The 18,221-nt window shown below is 35.0% G+C and overlaps 1 protein-coding gene across 2 annotated transcripts; it reads right to left on the bottom strand.

The window, feature by feature from the left end:
• Positions 1–7: 7 nt before the first annotated feature.
• On the bottom strand, positions 8–16,935 carry KLRD1 (killer cell lectin like receptor D1). Of its 2 annotated transcripts, XM_022577580.3 has the most exons (6): positions 16,740–16,934; positions 15,312–15,404; positions 15,102–15,164; positions 13,509–13,660; positions 12,636–12,739; positions 8–11,821 (listed from the first exon to the last, which is right to left on the bottom strand). In XM_022577580.3, the coding sequence occupies exons 1-6, from the start codon at positions 16,768–16,770 to the stop codon at positions 11,701–11,703; spliced, it is 564 nt and encodes a 187-aa protein (XP_022433288.1). In that variant the 5' UTR covers positions 16,771–16,934; the 3' UTR covers positions 8–11,700. The 2 variants fall into 2 exon arrangements, with proteins under 2 accessions (XP_022433288.1, XP_022433285.2); XM_022577577.2 differs by lacking the exon at positions 15,312–15,404 and having other exon boundaries at positions 16,740–16,935.
• Between the last annotated feature and the right edge of the window lie 1,286 nt (positions 16,936–18,221).

The following is an 18,221-nucleotide window of genomic DNA, read 5'->3' as shown; positions in this document are numbered from 1 at the left end:
TGTAGGGAAGAGATACAAGAAAATAAACAGAAAAATACATTTTAAATTCATGTAAATTATGAAATCCATAAGTAAAATTGGTGTTGAATAAAATAGTGTTGGGAATGAACTTGAATAACTAGTGATTAGAATATAATTACAAATATGAAAATATATTAAGAATGAAAAAATATTATTTTCTAGGTGTTACTTAATGCGTTGGTATGGTATATCACTTTTAGTCTTCTTAATATTGTCTATTCACAATTGCAAATCTATAAATGTCATTTACTGATAAGTAAAAATGCAAAAGATGATCTGATGGCTTTACTGAACTCTCAACTGAAAAAATTTTTTTAACATCTTTATTGGAGTATAATTGCTTTACAATGGGTGTGTTAGTTTCTGCTTTACAACAAAGTGAATCAGTTATACATATACATATGTTCCCATATCTCTTCCCTCTTGCATCTCCCTCCCTCCCACCCTCCCTAATGCACCCCTCTAGGTGGTCACAAACCACCTAGCTGATCTCCCTGTGCCATGCAGCTGCTTCCCACTAGCTATCCAGCCTACGTTCAGTAGTGTATATATGTCCATGCCACTTTCCTACTTTGTCACAGCTTACCCTTCCCCCTCCCCATATCCTCAAGTCCATGCTCTAGTAGGTCTGTGTCTTTATTCCTGTCCTACCCCATGACATTTTTTTTTCTTAGATTCCATATATATGTGTTAGCATACGGTATATACAGATTGCCAACAAACACATGAAAGAATGCTCAACATCATTAATCATTAGAGAAATGCAAATCAAAGCTACAATGAGATATCATCTTACACTGGTCAGAATGGCCATCATCAAAAAATCTAGAAACAATAAATGCTGGAAAGGGTGTGGAGAAAAGGGAACACTCTTGCACTGTTGGTGGGAATGTAAATTGATACAGCCACTATGGAGAACAGTATGGAGGTTCCTTAAAAAACTACAAATAGAACTACCATATGACCCAGCAATCCCACTACTGGGCATATACCCTGAGAAAACCATAATTAAAAAAGAGTCATGTACCAAAATGTTAATTGCAGCTGTATTTACAATAGCCAGGACATGGAATCAACCTAAATGTCCATCAACAGATGAATGGATAAAGAAGATGTGGCACATATATACAATGGAATATTACTCAGCCATAAAAAGAAATGAAATTGAGTTATTTGTAGTCAGGTGGATGGACCTGGAGTCTGTCAATTGAAATTTATCTTTACAGCCTGGCATTCACATTCTTCCACAGTTTCACTTGTTCCTGCTTTCTTTTCAGTCTCATCTTTCACTTCGACCTATTTCCATTTTCCCCACAATTCCACTGACACACTTGTTCTTTTTCAGCATACCATAAGCACTTCTCCAATCTCAATGTTTTGCTCAAATTCTTCCTTCTCTAGTACATTTTCCTCCTGTATTTGCTGATTATAATTTTAGTTTGTTCAATCTGTAAATCAGATTCCACCACCTTTAATAAAACTTCCAGATCCTTCAATAACAATTCACCTCTTCTTCCAATTATTCTCATTATTCTTCATTTGTCACCATTCCATTAGTTATCTCCCCTTATCTTTTTTCATTAAGGTCTCCCCACTGTATTATGAATTTCTTGATACATCTTATGATTCTTTGTTACTGCTGCAATTGTTTATTAGATTTCTATACAAAGTATAAAAAAGTTAAATTTATCTTCAAAACTAACGTATTGTGTACTAAATAAACTCTAATTCGAGAAAAATTTGAAAAATATTTTTCCTGATTAAAACATTTTAGAAAATTTGATAGGAATCTACGTGAAATGTTTTTACTCTCATACTAAAGGATAATATACCCAAGTTATTCATAGTCACAAAACACATCTATGAAAAGGTTGATTATGCTTTACCCTGGTGAAATTTTGTATTTCATTTATTTTCTTTAAACCTCTATTTTATACCACTTAACGATGTTATCATAAAATGTCATATCTAATAATAACAGCGATAATAATAATGAAATTACTAAAAATAAATAATAATTAGAATAGTTTCTTTAAGACTACTCGAGCTCATTTTATTTCCCTCCTAGCATCTCTTTTTTCTTCAATTCTTTCTCCCTTCCTTTCCTCTCTGTCCCCTTTCCCCACTCAGTCACTCATATTTTTATTCCCTTTTCTCTCAAATGATATATATAGAGAGAGAGACATATAAATACATAGATATACATATTAGTCATATGACTAATCAAAGTTTAATCGTAAACTCAGTAAGGGAACTTGGTTTTAGGGAGACTTGATTTCACTCACTAACAGCCAGATGGAAGGAATGCATAGGACAAAGTATGTGTAAAGGCCAGGGAGCTTCCACGCCCGCTCTAGACAGGTGCACCACCCTTCCAGCATACGGATGTGTTTACCAACCCAGAACCTCTGTGAATCTCTTTGTTGAGGGTTTTTGTGGAGGCTTCGTCATGTAGGCATGGTTGATTAAATCACTGGTTATTGGTGATTGAATTCATGTCCAGCCCTTCTTCCCCTTCCTGTAGGTCTGAGGGTGGGGCTGAAAGTTCCAACTTTCTAATGCATATGGTTGGTTCCTCAGACAACCAGCCCTGGTTATCCAAGAGTCACCTCATTAGCATAAATTGAGAAATGGTTGAAAGGGGCTTACCATGAACCACAAAAGATGCTCCCTTCACAATTCACTCAGGAAATTATGAGGGTTTTAGAAACTCTGAATCAGGTACCAGGGAGGGAGACCAAACATACATTTCTTATAATATCACAGTATCACAGATAAAATATATTAGCAAACTGTTGTATACATTTTCAGCTCTAAATTTTTTTTAAAAAATCCACATTTTCGTTCAGAAAGAGTGAGACGACTTAATCATTGACATCATTTTTCTTTTCAGAAAAGTGAGGATAGAACTTCCCAAGTTAGTAGATCACATGAAGCACTGAAATAAAGTTGTGTATTATTTGGTGTCAATCTTCATTTAAATCTGTGTTGAGATAATTGCTAAGAAAAGAAGTATGGTGAAAAAAAAATACTATGTATTTAACATAGAAAATTAAGATCAGAATATTCATAAAATAATTTACTTTATAATTTCAAGTGGCACAGAAATCTCCTCAATATTAAAACGGGGGCTTCCCTGGTGGTGCAGTGGTTAAGAATCTGCCTGCCAATGCAGGGGACACAGGTTCGAGCCCTGGTTTGGGAAGATCCCACATGCTGTGGAGCAACTAAGCTCGTGCACCACAACTACTGAGCCTGCACTCTAGAGCCCGTGAGCCACAACTACTGAGCCTGCACTCTAGAGCCTCCTACAATGAAGAAAGAGAAGGTTTATTACTGTTATATTCCCTCATGCTCCTTAGTGGTGGAGTACAGGAAAACCTCTATTTTCAGATTTAAACCAACCACTGGGGTTGGTTTACAAATATTGAAACCTACATGGTGATGGTGGTTCCTGGAGAGGATATTGCCTGGAAAATGTGTTTAGAAAATGCTGTAAGAAAGCATTAGATATTTACGTGATTAGGTTCAAGTTTCAGGAAATACATGAAATTTTAAGAATGTTATATATTGGTGAAATAAAACCTTTATGGTAAAAATGCTTCTGAAAAGCTTTGAGTCTCAAAAAGCTTCTCCAGAAGAAAATTAACCACTTTTAAATGAGTCATGCTGTAATTCAATAAAAGGTGCAGCACTCCTAGAGTCTCAGGAATAAACCTTAATGGAACAGTCTAAGAAGATGCAGAGGAAGAAAGAGAAGAGAGAATCAGTCAAGAGATGGAGGTCTTAAAAATGGAAACCACCGGGGGAGAATTCAAAAGGCTCCAGGATCTGCGTAATAAATATATGGATGTGTCTTTTAGTCTTTAAGTCATTTATTTGATACATAGCCATTTGAGCAATGAAACACTGGAAAAGGAAGATGTTCTGTTCAGACCCCTAACTCCATAATTTTTAAGTGGAGTACTTTATCCTTCAGTGAGATTATTCTTACATTTTCTTATCTACCTCCATCAGAGGAGTGTAAAGTGCTCAGGGGATATGACTAAATAAGTTGGACATGATCCTTTACACCATATTATAAAGGGTAAGGTAAAGGGTAAGATAATAAAATTACCAATAATTTAGAAATTTGGAGTAAGAAAGCAGCAAGCTACCTCAGTTATTAACTGAGCATCTGCTATGTTCTCATTTCTGTTTTATATGCTTGCTTTTCAAGTACATTTTTTACTTCTCATTAAATTCACGAGGTAGATATTCTCAATGTGTAGATGAAAATTTGAGGCTCTGGTAATAAAATTATTTGCTCAAAGCTTCAAATGTAGTCAAAATTGAACTAAGAATTCAAATTCAGCTTTGTCTAAGCCTCTAGCACTTTTAAATCTCAACTGCTTTACATTGTCACTAATAAAATTACTTTTGGAAACTTATCCTTTTCTTAGTGCTAGTGAAAGTTGTACTCTGAGTGATTTCTAGCTGCACATATATCTAGTTTAACCTTTTACAAATGGCTATCCAGTTGTCCATACAACAACATCTATTAAAAAGCCTATGATTTGAGAACACTGTCTTTATCATAATCTAAATTTCTGTATGTAGTTGAGACTATTTCTGGCCTTCTTATTCTATTTCACTGGTTTGCTGATTTGTGTGTCATTACCAACTACACTGTTTTAACTGGAGGCTTTTGAGGTGTGACTTAATAATTAGTAGGTCTAGTACTTCCTCATAGCTATACTTTTATAGTCATGTAGACTGTATGTACATTCTATGTGCTTATTTTTCCATATGAACTTCAATGTCAGCTTACCCAGATCCATCAGTCATTGGATTTTTATTGGTATCACTACAAATTTATAAATTAAGAAAAGGTCCTAACCAAAACCAGGAGATAGATTTACGTTTTTAAAGCCTATTTTTTGTCTTTCAGGAATATTTTACATTTTTTTTCATAAGATTTCTACAAAATAAAATGCTGGCTTTAGAATTCACACACGCATACACATATACACACACACACATAAGTAAAGTATATACATGTACTTTATCCAGTTAAGGAAGTATCCATACATTTTTACTTTCTTCAAAAGTTTTGTATATTCAATCTTTGCAGATGTTTCAGGTGCATTTGGAGGGAAGTTACTTTTTCTATTATCTATGTATAGTGGTCAATATGTGTCCAGAATATCTACCATATTAACTATATTATTTAGATCATCTATAACTTATTCTTTTGTCCAAACTTTCTATCTTATATTGAGAGTGACCTGTTAAAGTCACCTTTTACTAAAGTGATACTATGCATTTCTTTTTTCATCTCCTATAATTTTTATATTATATAGTCACTGTTATTTGCTGGATGGATTCAGAACTATTTAATCTTCATGGTAGCATTTGGCTTTTAACATTATAAAGTGTCTTTCTTTGTCTCATTGAATTCTCTTTAGGTATATGTCTTCACCTAGTATCAGGATTCCAACCCCTGCTGTCTTTTTGCTTCCTTTTGCCTTGTAAATCTTTATTCATCACTTTACTTTTAGCATTCTGTTACTTTCCTGAGTATGATCAACTTCTGCTTTACTTCAATCTTTCCTTTTCTTTTTTTTTTTTTGCCTTTCCTTTCTTTTTATGATGGTATGAGTATATCTAATTTAATTTGCAGTAGTATATTACAGTTTTCTTCAGCGTTATGGTTGTTTCCCTTTTTAGGTGGATGACTTTTTGTAGGTATAAAATATTAAATTCACATTCTTGAATTTTTAGAGTGGTTTTATGTAGACGTAATCTGTTTTTTTCTATTCCTATTTATTTAATGGTCAAGGTTCCTAGTTAGAGAGCTCCTTCTTCTGTCAGTTCTGCCCTATTCTTTGCAGTTTCCTTCATCGATGGTACTGCTATGGAAGTGAGGAGGGCAAAGGTGTGTCTTTTTTTTCTCTTTCATTTTCCCAGCATCCTTAAATCCTCCAAATTACGTTTTCGCTTTCACGCTCATAGCTCTAAGAGGTACCACCCTATTTTTGTTATCTGCATCTCCAAAGGAAAAAAAAATATTTTCCAAGTTTCTCACTTCCTGTCTTACATTTCAAACCCTTCCCCAGTGCTATGAACTACCAAGTCCCAACCTATGTTAAGTATTTTGGAATTTATTGTTGTAATTTTATCTTTATAGGTTGATTATGCCTATACTTCATCTATGTCCTCTATTTTCACTTTTTCATAGACGATTTTAAGAACTAATTTCCCTAACCTGCACCATAGGCATTCAGTAGTAGTCTGGAGCAAGAGCTCTGTTAACATTTTTTTATTTCTACTAACAGATAATTTGAAGGTTGTGATGCTCTGTGTCTCTGGACATGCTGAAAGGGCACGGGTCTTCTGTGGTTTTATTTGTTTTCCTTATTGATTTTATGGATTAGGGGGAAGGCTGGGGGATATATAGAATCAGGCAACCATCTTTACAACACAAAACTGGCGATTTAGCTAGTATATTTTTTAAAGTATCCTTTCTTTTAGATCCCTACTTAAAATCTATTTCACACTCTGAGCCACTAAAAGCTTGTATGACAGTTCTCAGTGAATAAGCATTCTAAAATATTAACCTGATGTGACAGTTTTCCATGTATGCATTTGCTTTCTGGTAGCCTCACTGTGTTATTTATTTAGTGTTCAAACAAACAACTGTAGCCTATAATGGCTGAAAAAAATGCAAGTCTAACAATTCTAACGCTGGACGAAGTAAGAAACATACAGAAGAAGATTATCACATTGGATTATAAAATATAGGTTTTATAGTAGCTAGTACATACCGATGACAGAAGATACAACTGTTTTTGTACATCAAAATTTATAAGTACAGTTACAACTGTAAGATTCAACCTGGAGAAGGATAAGGCAAAGTGTAGAGTAGCACTGATGCCTATATATTCTCCTTTTACACATTTTGACAGGTTGGTGAGCTATGGCCTGTAGATCAAATTTGTCTCACCATCTGTTTTTGTAAATAAAGTTCTTTTGTAATGCAGCTAAACCATTAACTTTTGTACGATCAATGTCTTCTTTTGCACTGCAGAGACAGAGTTGAGTAGTTTCAACAGAGACTGGCTCACAAAGTTGAAACTATTTATGATCCAGTTCTTTCGAGAAAGTTTTCCAACCCCTACACTAGGATATAAAAAGTTTCAAAAGTTCCAAAATTATGGAGATGAAAAAGGTGGTTTAAATGTTCCAAAGATTTCCAGGTTTAGATAATTGAAATAAATCAAAAGGCTCCAATGAGCATAATCATATAACGCTTTTAATAAAGGCAAATAATATAAGACAACAGGAGAAAGATAATTCAAAGAAACATCCAGGAAAAAAAAAACACAAAGAAACATCCAGGAACAAGCTTCCCTATGTTCTTATTTGCCTGAAGACATGATTCATCATCTCTGAATGAAACTGCTATTATTTGTGCTGATGTACGTGTGTTGAAACTTGGTTTCAGGAGAGCTCAGGCAGAAGTTTCCTGCAGAGTCTAGTCACATAGCGAAGATAGGATATCTAACTGATTACCTCAAGTGAAAGTTATCAATAAACAAATTAGTCATACGTTCCACTCAGGAATTCTGAACCTCTAAAAAATTTATCATAAATCATTATTCAGTTAGTTAGTTAACTCACTGCCCTTATCATGGCCAACAGTCAAAAACAACTCTCAAGCCTCTCTGGAGATAAGCAAAGAGCTGTCTCAGTCTAGCTGTAAAATAACTCTATTTTCATTAAGCAAATTCAGATTCACTAACAGAGGAACTAAGAATTAATAATATATTGGAATAAATAGAAAAAGATTACTTGTCATGACATATGTGAACCAAATTCTTAGTTATCAGGAATCAAAAGGTAGTGTTGGAATTCAGTAAGCTATGGGGACTTCCCTGATGGTACAGTGATTAAGAATCCACCTGCCAATGCAGGGGACACGGGTTTGAGCCCTGGTCCGGGAAGATCCCACATGCCGCAGAGAAACTAAGCCCGTGTGCCACAACTACTGAACCTGTGCTCTAGAGCCCATGAGCCACAATACTGAAGCCCTTGTGCCACAACTACTGAAGCTCACGAGCCTAGAGCCTGTGCTCTGCAACAAGAGAAGCCACCGAATGAGAAGCCCGTGCACCACAAGGAAGAGTAGCCCCTGCTCACCGCAACTAGAGAAAGCCGGAGAGCAGCAACGAAGACCCAACGCAGCCAAAAATAAATAAATAAATAAACATTTTTAAAAAGAGAGAAAAATCTTTCAAAAAATTCAATAAGCTATGAAGTAGCAGTTATGACATATTTTTAGGGGTATGTTGGTATGGTAGGCAGAGCTCTAAGATGACCCCCAAAATACTCAAGCCCTGGTGTGCATCTATATAATCCCCTCCCCTTAAATTCCAGTGAGATTTGTGAAGATGATGGAATGCTGCTGTGATTAGATTACACTACATGGCAAAAATAAAGCTATTTTTCAGCTGTAACTAAGGTTCCAAATTAGTCAACTTTCAGTTAATCAAAAGTGAGATTATTATGGGTGGACCTAACCTCATTGGGTGAACACTTAAAACAGACCTAGAGGTCATAAAGAGAGGAGTCAGGGATGCTCTCCTCTGTCCTGGAAGAAGAAAGGAGCCCTGGTGTGACTGCCTATGGGGAGGAGAGGGGAGCTGTGGGTCTCAGTCCTACAACCACAAGGAATGAAATTCTGGCCAAAGGGTGAATGAGCTTGGAAGAGGACTCTGTTTCAGATGAGAATACTGCCTGGCCAAGACCTTGGTTCCAGCCTTGTGAGGCCCTGAACAAAGAACACAATTAAGCTGTGCCTAGTTCCTGATCCATAGATAGTGTGAGATAATAAACATGTTGTTTTAAGTTTCTAAATTTAGTGTAATTTGTTATGCAACAATACATAACCCATATTACATACATTGAGGGTAATGGATAACACATTCAAAGCAACAGGATGAAATTAAGAAAGAATAAACTGACTTTTGGCAATATTATTTTGTTATATTGTGTGTTTTTTACAAATTTCCTTACTCTCTTCCTTTTCTTCTATATCCAACATTGAGATAGTCATTCAACTAGATCCTTCCATGTACATTAGTCCATTTCATAGCAAAAAACAGCGAGCAAAAGAAAAATAAATGTCTCTCTCCAGACAATATATCAGAAATGTCATGTCAGAGGGAAAAAATATTTTGTGCAAAACCTTTCTATAAAAAATGTTGTTCCCTTGGGCTTCCCTGGTGGTGCAGTGGTTGAGAGTCCGCCTGCCGATGCAGGGGACACGGGTTCGTGCCCCGGTCCGGGAAGAGTCCACATGCCGCAGAGCGGCTGGGCCTGTGAGCCATGGCTGCTGAGCCTGCGCGTCCAGAGCCTGTGCTCCGCAACGGGAGAGGCCACAACAGTGGGAGGCCCGCGTACCGCAAAAAAAAAAAAAAAAAAAAAATGTTGTTCCCATCCCAAGGACTACAAAGATATTTTCAGGATGAAGGAAAGCAGAATGCAGGTAAGAGTGGCAGAAAAAAATAATAAAAATGAAATGGGTCAGATGGTCCTGGATTGACTGTGATTAGTATGATGGGGCCAGATGTGAGCAGGCCACTGCCATGGGTGACCAGTACTCTTCATTCAAATCAGCACTTTCCATCACAATGCCCTGAAAAGATATGGGAGCTTAAAAAAACATCTGAGCTATAAGTGGGTGGCAACAGGAATTTTCTTCCCTCAATGGAGACAATGTTGACATAGATTACTCTCTGTCATATTTAACACCTTCCGTCCCCTCATTGTTCTTGCAGCATTGTAATAAATGTTCATGAGTTCTCAGAAAAAAAAAAAAAGGCTGATTGAACTCTGGACACTTTATAGTGTGCTGATATGAAAGTAACAATTTGAACCTATACTTTAATGTGGCTAAATAAACAGAGTTGAGATTCATCCTGGACAAAAATTATGAAAATAGACTATCCTTGGTTCATTACAGAGAAAACTACTCTAGGTAGGAAAAAAAAAAAGAAACACACAAAAAACTCAGAGGAAATTTTTGTGGGAAGAGGACAGATTGATGGGACAGTTGGAACAGAAAAGTATTTATTTTCATTATAAGCTTGCCTATAATGTTCTTTTTAAATTCAATTAAACTATATTATTATGAAAATCACATGGACAGCAAAGGCAAAACATTTCAAATATCTAGAAAGTGCAATGCATGTTCACTTAGTCCAAGTTAAACATTTGAAAGATGTTATAGTCTATCCTGAATTTTGCATAGTATAACTTAAGTGCATTTTTCCTAAGTCAACCTGCATACAAGAATGTGAAGAGTTCAAGTTGTAGTACTATTATATTTATATTTTGAGAAATAAAACATAAGAGGATCTTTCCTCTTCCTGACTCTTTGTATTTTAAAAATCAACTTTGGGTTCTTAATTATTATTATTTAATTAAAATATAAAACTAGAGAGCAAATATAGATGTCAATACACAATTTTTAAGATGTAGATGCAACAATTACAAAAAGGGAATTGGCTTTTGATATCTGTGAGGTTGGGAAAATCTCTTCCAGGTCAGATGGGCATCAGAACTCATTGTGTTCCCACCCTTTCTTTTACCTATTTAGAAATCCTTCAATAAAATGAGCTAGCCCCTCCTCCACCCCCAAAAAAGGGTAATTATTGGGTTGGCCCAAAAGTTCATTCGGGTTTTTCTGTAACATCTTACAGTATTTAGTTTTTGGTACATACTTTTAGGAAAAGGCTTTGGGGACTGGCTAGAGATTAAAATCTTCAATGTACATGTAAGAATGGCTTTTTTTACTGATGGATAAGCATAGGCAAAAAAATATGTGGAGTAAAGAAATAAGTATTATAAATTTATATGATCAGGGCTTAGATGCCCTTTCCTCTTGTAAAATATGAAAGCAATCACGTGAGACCATATATTTGGCCAAAGACTTCCAACTGTTCTGCAGAACTCTGTAGCATCAAGAGAAGACACACAAATGTGTTCCCCTCTGAGGCCAGGTGATACATATGAAGAAACTATTATATGGCACTTTCAGCTCTAAATTAGAACATATAGATGTATAGATATCCAGAAAGAATTGAAAAGGAACACTAAAATTATTTTTACTTCCAGAAAAAGAGAGATGAGGATGGGACTTCTCAACTTAGTACGCCATACAAAGGACTGATATGATGTGATATATATTATTTGGCATGAATTAAGTTTTATTTAAACTTCTACAGAGAGAATTTCCAAGAATATATGCATAAACTATTAAATTCACTATTTACCATATACATTAATATTCATGAAATTATTTATCTTGACTATAATTTTAGGTGTAGGCACACATTTCATCAATTTTAAGACACATGGCAAAATTTAAAAATTATAACTATATATGATGATGGATGTTAATTAGACCTAGTGTCTAGTTATTGTTATGTTGTATACTTGAAGCTAACGTAATGTTATATGTCAATTATATCTTGATAAAAAATTTAAACACATTTTCAAATACATGAAAATTATGATTGATAAGACACAATTTGAAACACTTTACAGATCCCAGAAGTAGGTAGTTAGTAATATATGTTACCATTCTAAGTATACTGAATCTTCATTGCACACCCCTTCTGCCCCAAGAAACATCTAAATAAGCTGTTGCTTACAGACATAACGATATTTATTTCCACAGTCTGCATCCATAACACTTCCGCTTGGGCCATGTATTATGCAGTTCTTTGGATTTACAGGGTGAAGGGATAGAAATCTGTAATGAAGAAGAATGTTTTAATATATTGGGAAAAGGAAATGAGAATGTTCAAGGATGATGTTTTTGTTAAATGATAGAACTACAGACATTTTAAAAGCATTTTAATGAGATATTACCACATTGAGACATTATCTTTTGTTCATTCAAGTCAGTTTTCACAATTTCAGAGTACAATGTTACAAAAACTCAGCTATTGCATCAATAATCAATAGCAATGAAGTTGGGGATTTTTTTGTTTTTGCTGTTGTTATTAATGGTTTTGGTATGTTAGATACTTTACTTCTAAGATGCATCTGCTAATCTAGTCTAGGAAAAAAATCAGAGCATAAAACCTGTCATTGTATGATACTGTAAATCCCATGTTTATGAATGAAAATGAGATTTGAAGATTACAAATACACAGAAAATAAGCCCAGAATGTTTGAAATATGGGATGATGCTGAGAATATTGGGCTCCACCAGAATAAGTAAAATAGTGGATATACTCTTTTCTCTGGATGGCTTTTGTGTATGTGAGAATCTGTACATGTACATACATATCCGAGTGCTTGTACCAAGGCAGGAAATAAAAGCATATATCAAAAGCTCTTTTAGAGTCACAAGTACACTAACTTCATGTCACTTGAGCATACACTTGGGTGTTGTGGTTGGGACTAAAATTGTTATTCTGTTGTATCAATTCTCTTTTCTGTATTCTCACGTCCTAAACAGGATATCTTACCTACAGTGTTCCTGGATGTTACGTTCTCTGATCAGATCTAAGGATAAACTCAAAAAGAACAGAAAAAGGTTTTGAGTGCCAGAAACTTACAGATCTTGGGAGAGAGTAGAATTATCCTCCCACAACCAGCCATGATGTTCTTCACTGTAAGAGAGTCCAGTCCAGTAATAATAGGAAATGGAGTTCATAAAATACTGTTTGGAAACAAAGACCAACATATTAATCTATTTTGAATCTACTCTAGGGATCATGTACTTTTAAGAAAGTCAGTGTCTAGTATTCAGGTTCAGTTTTTCAATTATACAAACTAAAATCATTTTTAACTTTTAATTTAGGAGGTATAGTCAAGTCACATGCCTCATATTTCTCATTCATCAGACCCATTCATTTATGGAGGAAAACGTACCACAAAATCTCACTTCTTGAAAGAATGAAAAACGTCATAAAGGGAATTAGAGCTTTCATGGAACACTTCCTTCACAGGGGATCAGCAATCAAATTTGATCCCAAACCAACGGTATCTTGAGGGATAAATCTTAGCACAGGTTCTGCATGGAGCTAGAGAAAATTTTCACTTTTCCTTAAGAGTTGGGTAATTGTTTTATAATATTCTTCATATTCATTCCAAGAGTGATAACAAAAGCTATATAATTACAAAATAAATTATAAGTTCAATTAATGAACTAAAAATTCAAAGTTCTTTGAATAAAAATAATGATCTATAATTTATTCTTTGAATTCTCTCTAAAAAGTTTCTTGTACTTTATCTGTCACAGTCCTATAATGTAAATCTTTGAGAAATTTTGTGTAGATTTTATGACTGTTTCAAAGTATAGGAAATTAGTTCAGATATAACTGCCTATTTACTATCTGATTAAAAACTTGAATCAAAGTATTCAGCTTACTTAGATAATATTTTCCTAGGTCAAAAAAATTGTAGAAAAATCAGAATTAAATACATGCCAGTTCATTTCTGTTTTGTATCTGAAGTAGACTGGAATTATGAGAAACACAAAAATTTCTACTGTCTTTCCATGTTTTTGATTCATTAGAAATGAAGTAACAGCTGCATTGGTAGCCAATCCACTTTTCTCGGCAAGAACAGCAGCCAGATCCTAAGAGAATAAACAAAACATGACTTGATGACATTGGAGATTCCGTTGTTTTCAGTGCTATTTACTCATTTGTTATTTAATGTTTTCTACAGCTATTCTTAGAGAAGTTACTGCACACACCACAGTTCAGGGGATATTAATCTGAATGAATCAGACATGACCCTTCTTCCTCATGAAGATTATATTCTAGAGATAGAGACAGAATTATACAAATTTCAGTCATTGATGAATTATATTTAATGATAATTTGTGTAAGTATACACAAGAAATTCAGTATGTTAAAATACTGTGTAGCAGAGTATAGGATGGGGGGCGGTTAGAAGAACCTCTTTTGAGGAAGTGACCCAAAGTTGATCTCTGCTGTGTAATTAAAAGTGAACTAGATAAAAGAGATATTTAAAGGAGGAAAGCATTTTAGCATATTTCCTGAGTCAGAAAATAATTCTGGATATTTTATTTCAAAATGAAGTTAATAAAGCACTTAGCTTGAAGTCTGACCGTCCAGTTTACTAGTGATAGTGTCTTCAACATTTACCATCCTCAGTGATAAAAGTCATATTATGTGGTAGGCACTCAAATCTTTGTCAAATGAGTGGTGCTGAGATTGTAGAGTTGAATGGTGGCTACCAGGGGCTGGGATGTGGGGGAAATGGGGAGCTGTTGGTCAAAAGGTACGAGCTTCCATTTAGAAGATGATTAAGTTTTGGGGATCTACTGTGCATCATTATAACTAGAGTTAACAGTACTGTATTATATACTTGGGAGTTGCTACAAGAGAGCTTCTTAAACATTCTCACCACAAAAAGACATGATAGTTGTGTGACATGATGGAGGTGTTACTTAATGCTATGGTGGCAATAATATTGTAATAAGTGAATCATTGTACACTTTAAACTTACACGATGTCATATGTCAATTATATCTCAAAAAAGTTGGAAAAACGCTGAGGGAAAAAAGATATGAATGAAGTGCTATATGAACACAGAAGAAGATGAGACATCATTTAGGAAAAGATATGTTTAAAAATATCTTTGAGCTGACGTTCACTGGTTAAGTAGAGTTTAGAATTGCAGAAATCTCTGTGCTTCTTTCTGAGTTGTGGAAGAAGCGGAGGCACAGGTAAAGAGGTATCAAAGTATGTGTTGTGAAACACAAGCAGGCACTTAGGATCAGCTACAATATTTACTGTAATTTGCTTTTGTTACTTAAACATGAGCAGTCACATAGGAAAAATAGGTCACTTCTGGCTAATATTTTCCTTATTACTTAATATATAAATAACACACATTAAATGTAATTTAATAAATTAAGTTAGCAATAAAATGAGACTATCCTATAATTTCTATTACTAAGCATAATATCCCTTCATGCTTCTGTGTGAGAAAAACAAGAATATTTCATTCTCTAACAGCACTAAAGTTTTCCAAAGTATGGAACCCACCTTCCCGGAGATCTGTGGAGGGTCCTGGAGAGAATGTTGGCTGAACATTTTGTTTAGTAAATGCTGTAAGAAGTAATTAGAAATTTACTTCATCAGACACAGATTTATGAAATAACAAAATATTACACATTAGCAAAATGAAACCTTTATTGTAAGACAGTTTCATCACAATTTTGATCTTTTTATATAGTCTTGACTAGAAAAACTTACAACTTTTCAACAAAACTCCCAAAGCAGCCACCAACAAAAGGCACATTACTCCTAAGACCCCAGAAATCAGCCTCCATGGAGTGGTCTGAAAAGCTATAAAGAAAGAGAGATAGGGTAAAGATTTAAAGACCAAACACAGGAACTGAAGTTCTTAAAAGCAGAAACCAGTGAGAGAATCCAAAAAGTTCCTTGGTTTAATAACCCAATAATTTTGTCAATGAAATGTTGGAAAATGAAGACATTCCATTTAGAACTCCACCCAATACCAAAAATTTTATGTGATGTACTTTATTCTTCAGTGAGATTAGCCATACCTTTTCCTCTTTATCAGCTCTATCTTATCAAACTGTACTTACCACTTATTTTTAAATTTGACAAAGAAGCTTAGAGATCTGTAGTAAAAAGAGATCAACAGGCACCAAGTTCGGTCTTGTGGGCTGATATAACAAACTCTTAGTTTTGTAACAGCAACAAAAAAATCACAAGATAGAGAATCTGATTCCCATTAGGTAGCTGAGAAAATGTAGGATCCATTAATAATGCTATTTTCTCAAGGAATCAGAGCTATTCAGTACCCAAGTCAGAAATCAAATGAAAGTTTGTCTAGACCCAGAGTCTTTCATTTAAATGACATGTATTCCATCATTGTTACAATAATATTAATACTACTTGGGAGGGTGTCCTTCTGCTAATCTCAGTGTATTCGCTACTCTGAGAAATGTCAGGCTGCTCATAGCTTTGTAGAGGCTGTACAGTGAAGAGAAGACATGGTGTGATGAGAGGTTCCCCAACCAATGTAGCGATAATAACTTGGGAACCCGAGTTCATTTCACAGTACATTGAATTATGATACGTAAAAAAACACTTTTTTACAGGAACCATTTTTTACATGTATTACATCTTCTCATACCAAAAATTACTTGCTCACAGGCATTTCCCCTAAAATAATTTAGCATCAGGAGATTCTGCATTAACATTAGCGTACTCCCAAAGGGTGTTGTCATTCACAACAGTTCAATGTGTCAAACTGTTGATCTGGGTGGTTTTGGGGATGTCACAACACAAATGGTAAATTAAAAAAAAACACTTTTAAACATTTTGTTGATAATATTTAACATTCTCTATTTATTTTCATGCTAGAATTATGTTGTTTATATTTTTCCTGGTAAATTCAGATGCCAATCAGAATTTAGAGCTATCCCTGTCAGAATCCACTCTTTAAGCCTGTTGGAAAAATCTTTACAAAATCATTTCTAAGTTACAGAATGAAGAATCAGAAAAATGAAATTAAAGTAGAAAGTACAGATACATGGGGAGCCTAAAAATGTATACTTTTGTCCTAAAGCTTTGCCTCAAATTAGCCATACCCACAAGATATTTTTCCTAGTTATTTTAATTTTTTCATTTTATGACTTGGGCTGCACATACCTGCCATATGAAATGTTGTTCCAGTGTCCATGCAGGAAAGGCACGATGGCTGCTTGTTCAAGAACTGGGTTAGATCACGGAGCTGAGCTGTAGGCTAAGGAACCTGAAAGTTGTGTATGAAGAAATTTTTTAAAAAAGAAAACTTGTGTATTCAAGTGTGCGTGCACCATCTGCTGATGAGACACAGACGTGTAGCATGAAAAAGAAGCAGTAAAATCACTATCTTCTAAAATGTTTCTGGAACCACAATACAGGAAATTCTCACTGAACTTGTGCAATGCACACCCTTTGACTATCACAAAAGAAGGTGACAGGAAGTTTTTTTAATATTTAAAGGTAAATTTACTTGGTATAATAAAATTCCACACATAATTTTCCTGTTTTAAAAAAAATTATTTATTTACTTTTTATTTATTTATTTTTTACATCTTTTTTTTTAACATCTTTATTGGAGTATAATTGCTTTACAATGGTGTGTTAGTTTCTGCTTTATAACAAAGTGAATCAGTTATACATATACGTATGTTCCCATATCTCTTCCCTCTTGCGTCTCCCTCCCTCCCACCCTCCCTATCCCGCCCCTCCAGGCGGTCACAAAGCACTGAGCTGATATCCTTGTGCTATGCGGCTGCTTCCCACTAGCTATCTACCTTACGTTTGGTAGTGTATATATGTCCATGCCTCTCTCTCGCTTTGTCACAGCTTACCCTTCCCCCTCCCCATATCCTCAAGTCCATTCTCTAGTAGGTCTGTGTCTTTATTCCTGTCTTAATCCTAGGTTCTTCATGACATTTTTTCCCTTAAATTCCATATATATGTGTTAGCATACAGTATTTGTCTTTCTCTTTCTGAGTTACTTCACTCTGTATGACAGACTCTAGGTCTATCCACCTCATTACAAATAGCTCAGTTTCGTTTCTTTTTATAGCTGAGTAGTATTCCATTGTATATATGTGCCACATCTTCTTTATCCATTCATCCGATGATGGGCACTTAGGTTGTTTCCATCTCCGGGCTATTGTAAATAGAGCTGCAATGAACATTTTGGTACATGACTCTTTTTGAATTTTAGTTTTCTCAGGGTATATGCCCAGTAGTGGGATTGCTGGGTCATATGGTAGTTCTATTTGTAGTTTTTTAAGGAACCTCCATACTGTTCTCCACAGTGGCTGTATCAATTTACATTCCCACCAACAGTGCAAGAGGGTTTCCTTTTCTCCACACCCTCTCCAGCATTTATTGTGTCTAGATTTTTTGATGATGGCCATTCTGACTGGTGTGAGATGATATCTCATTGTAGTTTTGATTTGCATTTCTCTAATGATTAATGATGTTGAGCATTCTTTCATGTGTTTGTTGGCAGTCTGTATATCTTCTTTGGAGAAATGTCTATTTAGGTCTTCTGCCCAGTTTTGGATTGAGTTTTTTGTTTTTTCGTTATTGAGCTGCATGAGCTGCTTATAAATTTTGGAGATTAATCCT

The sequence above is a fragment of the Delphinapterus leucas genome, chromosome 11 (assembly GCF_059928025.1).
Source record: "Delphinapterus leucas isolate spDelLeu-1000000601 "Yukka" chromosome 11, BTC_Dleu_Yukka2, whole genome shotgun sequence".
NCBI classification, from domain to species: domain Eukaryota; kingdom Metazoa; phylum Chordata; class Mammalia; order Artiodactyla; family Monodontidae; genus Delphinapterus; species Delphinapterus leucas.
Note: the sequence above shows the minus strand (reverse complement) of the source record. Positions and strands in the feature narration are given on the sequence as shown.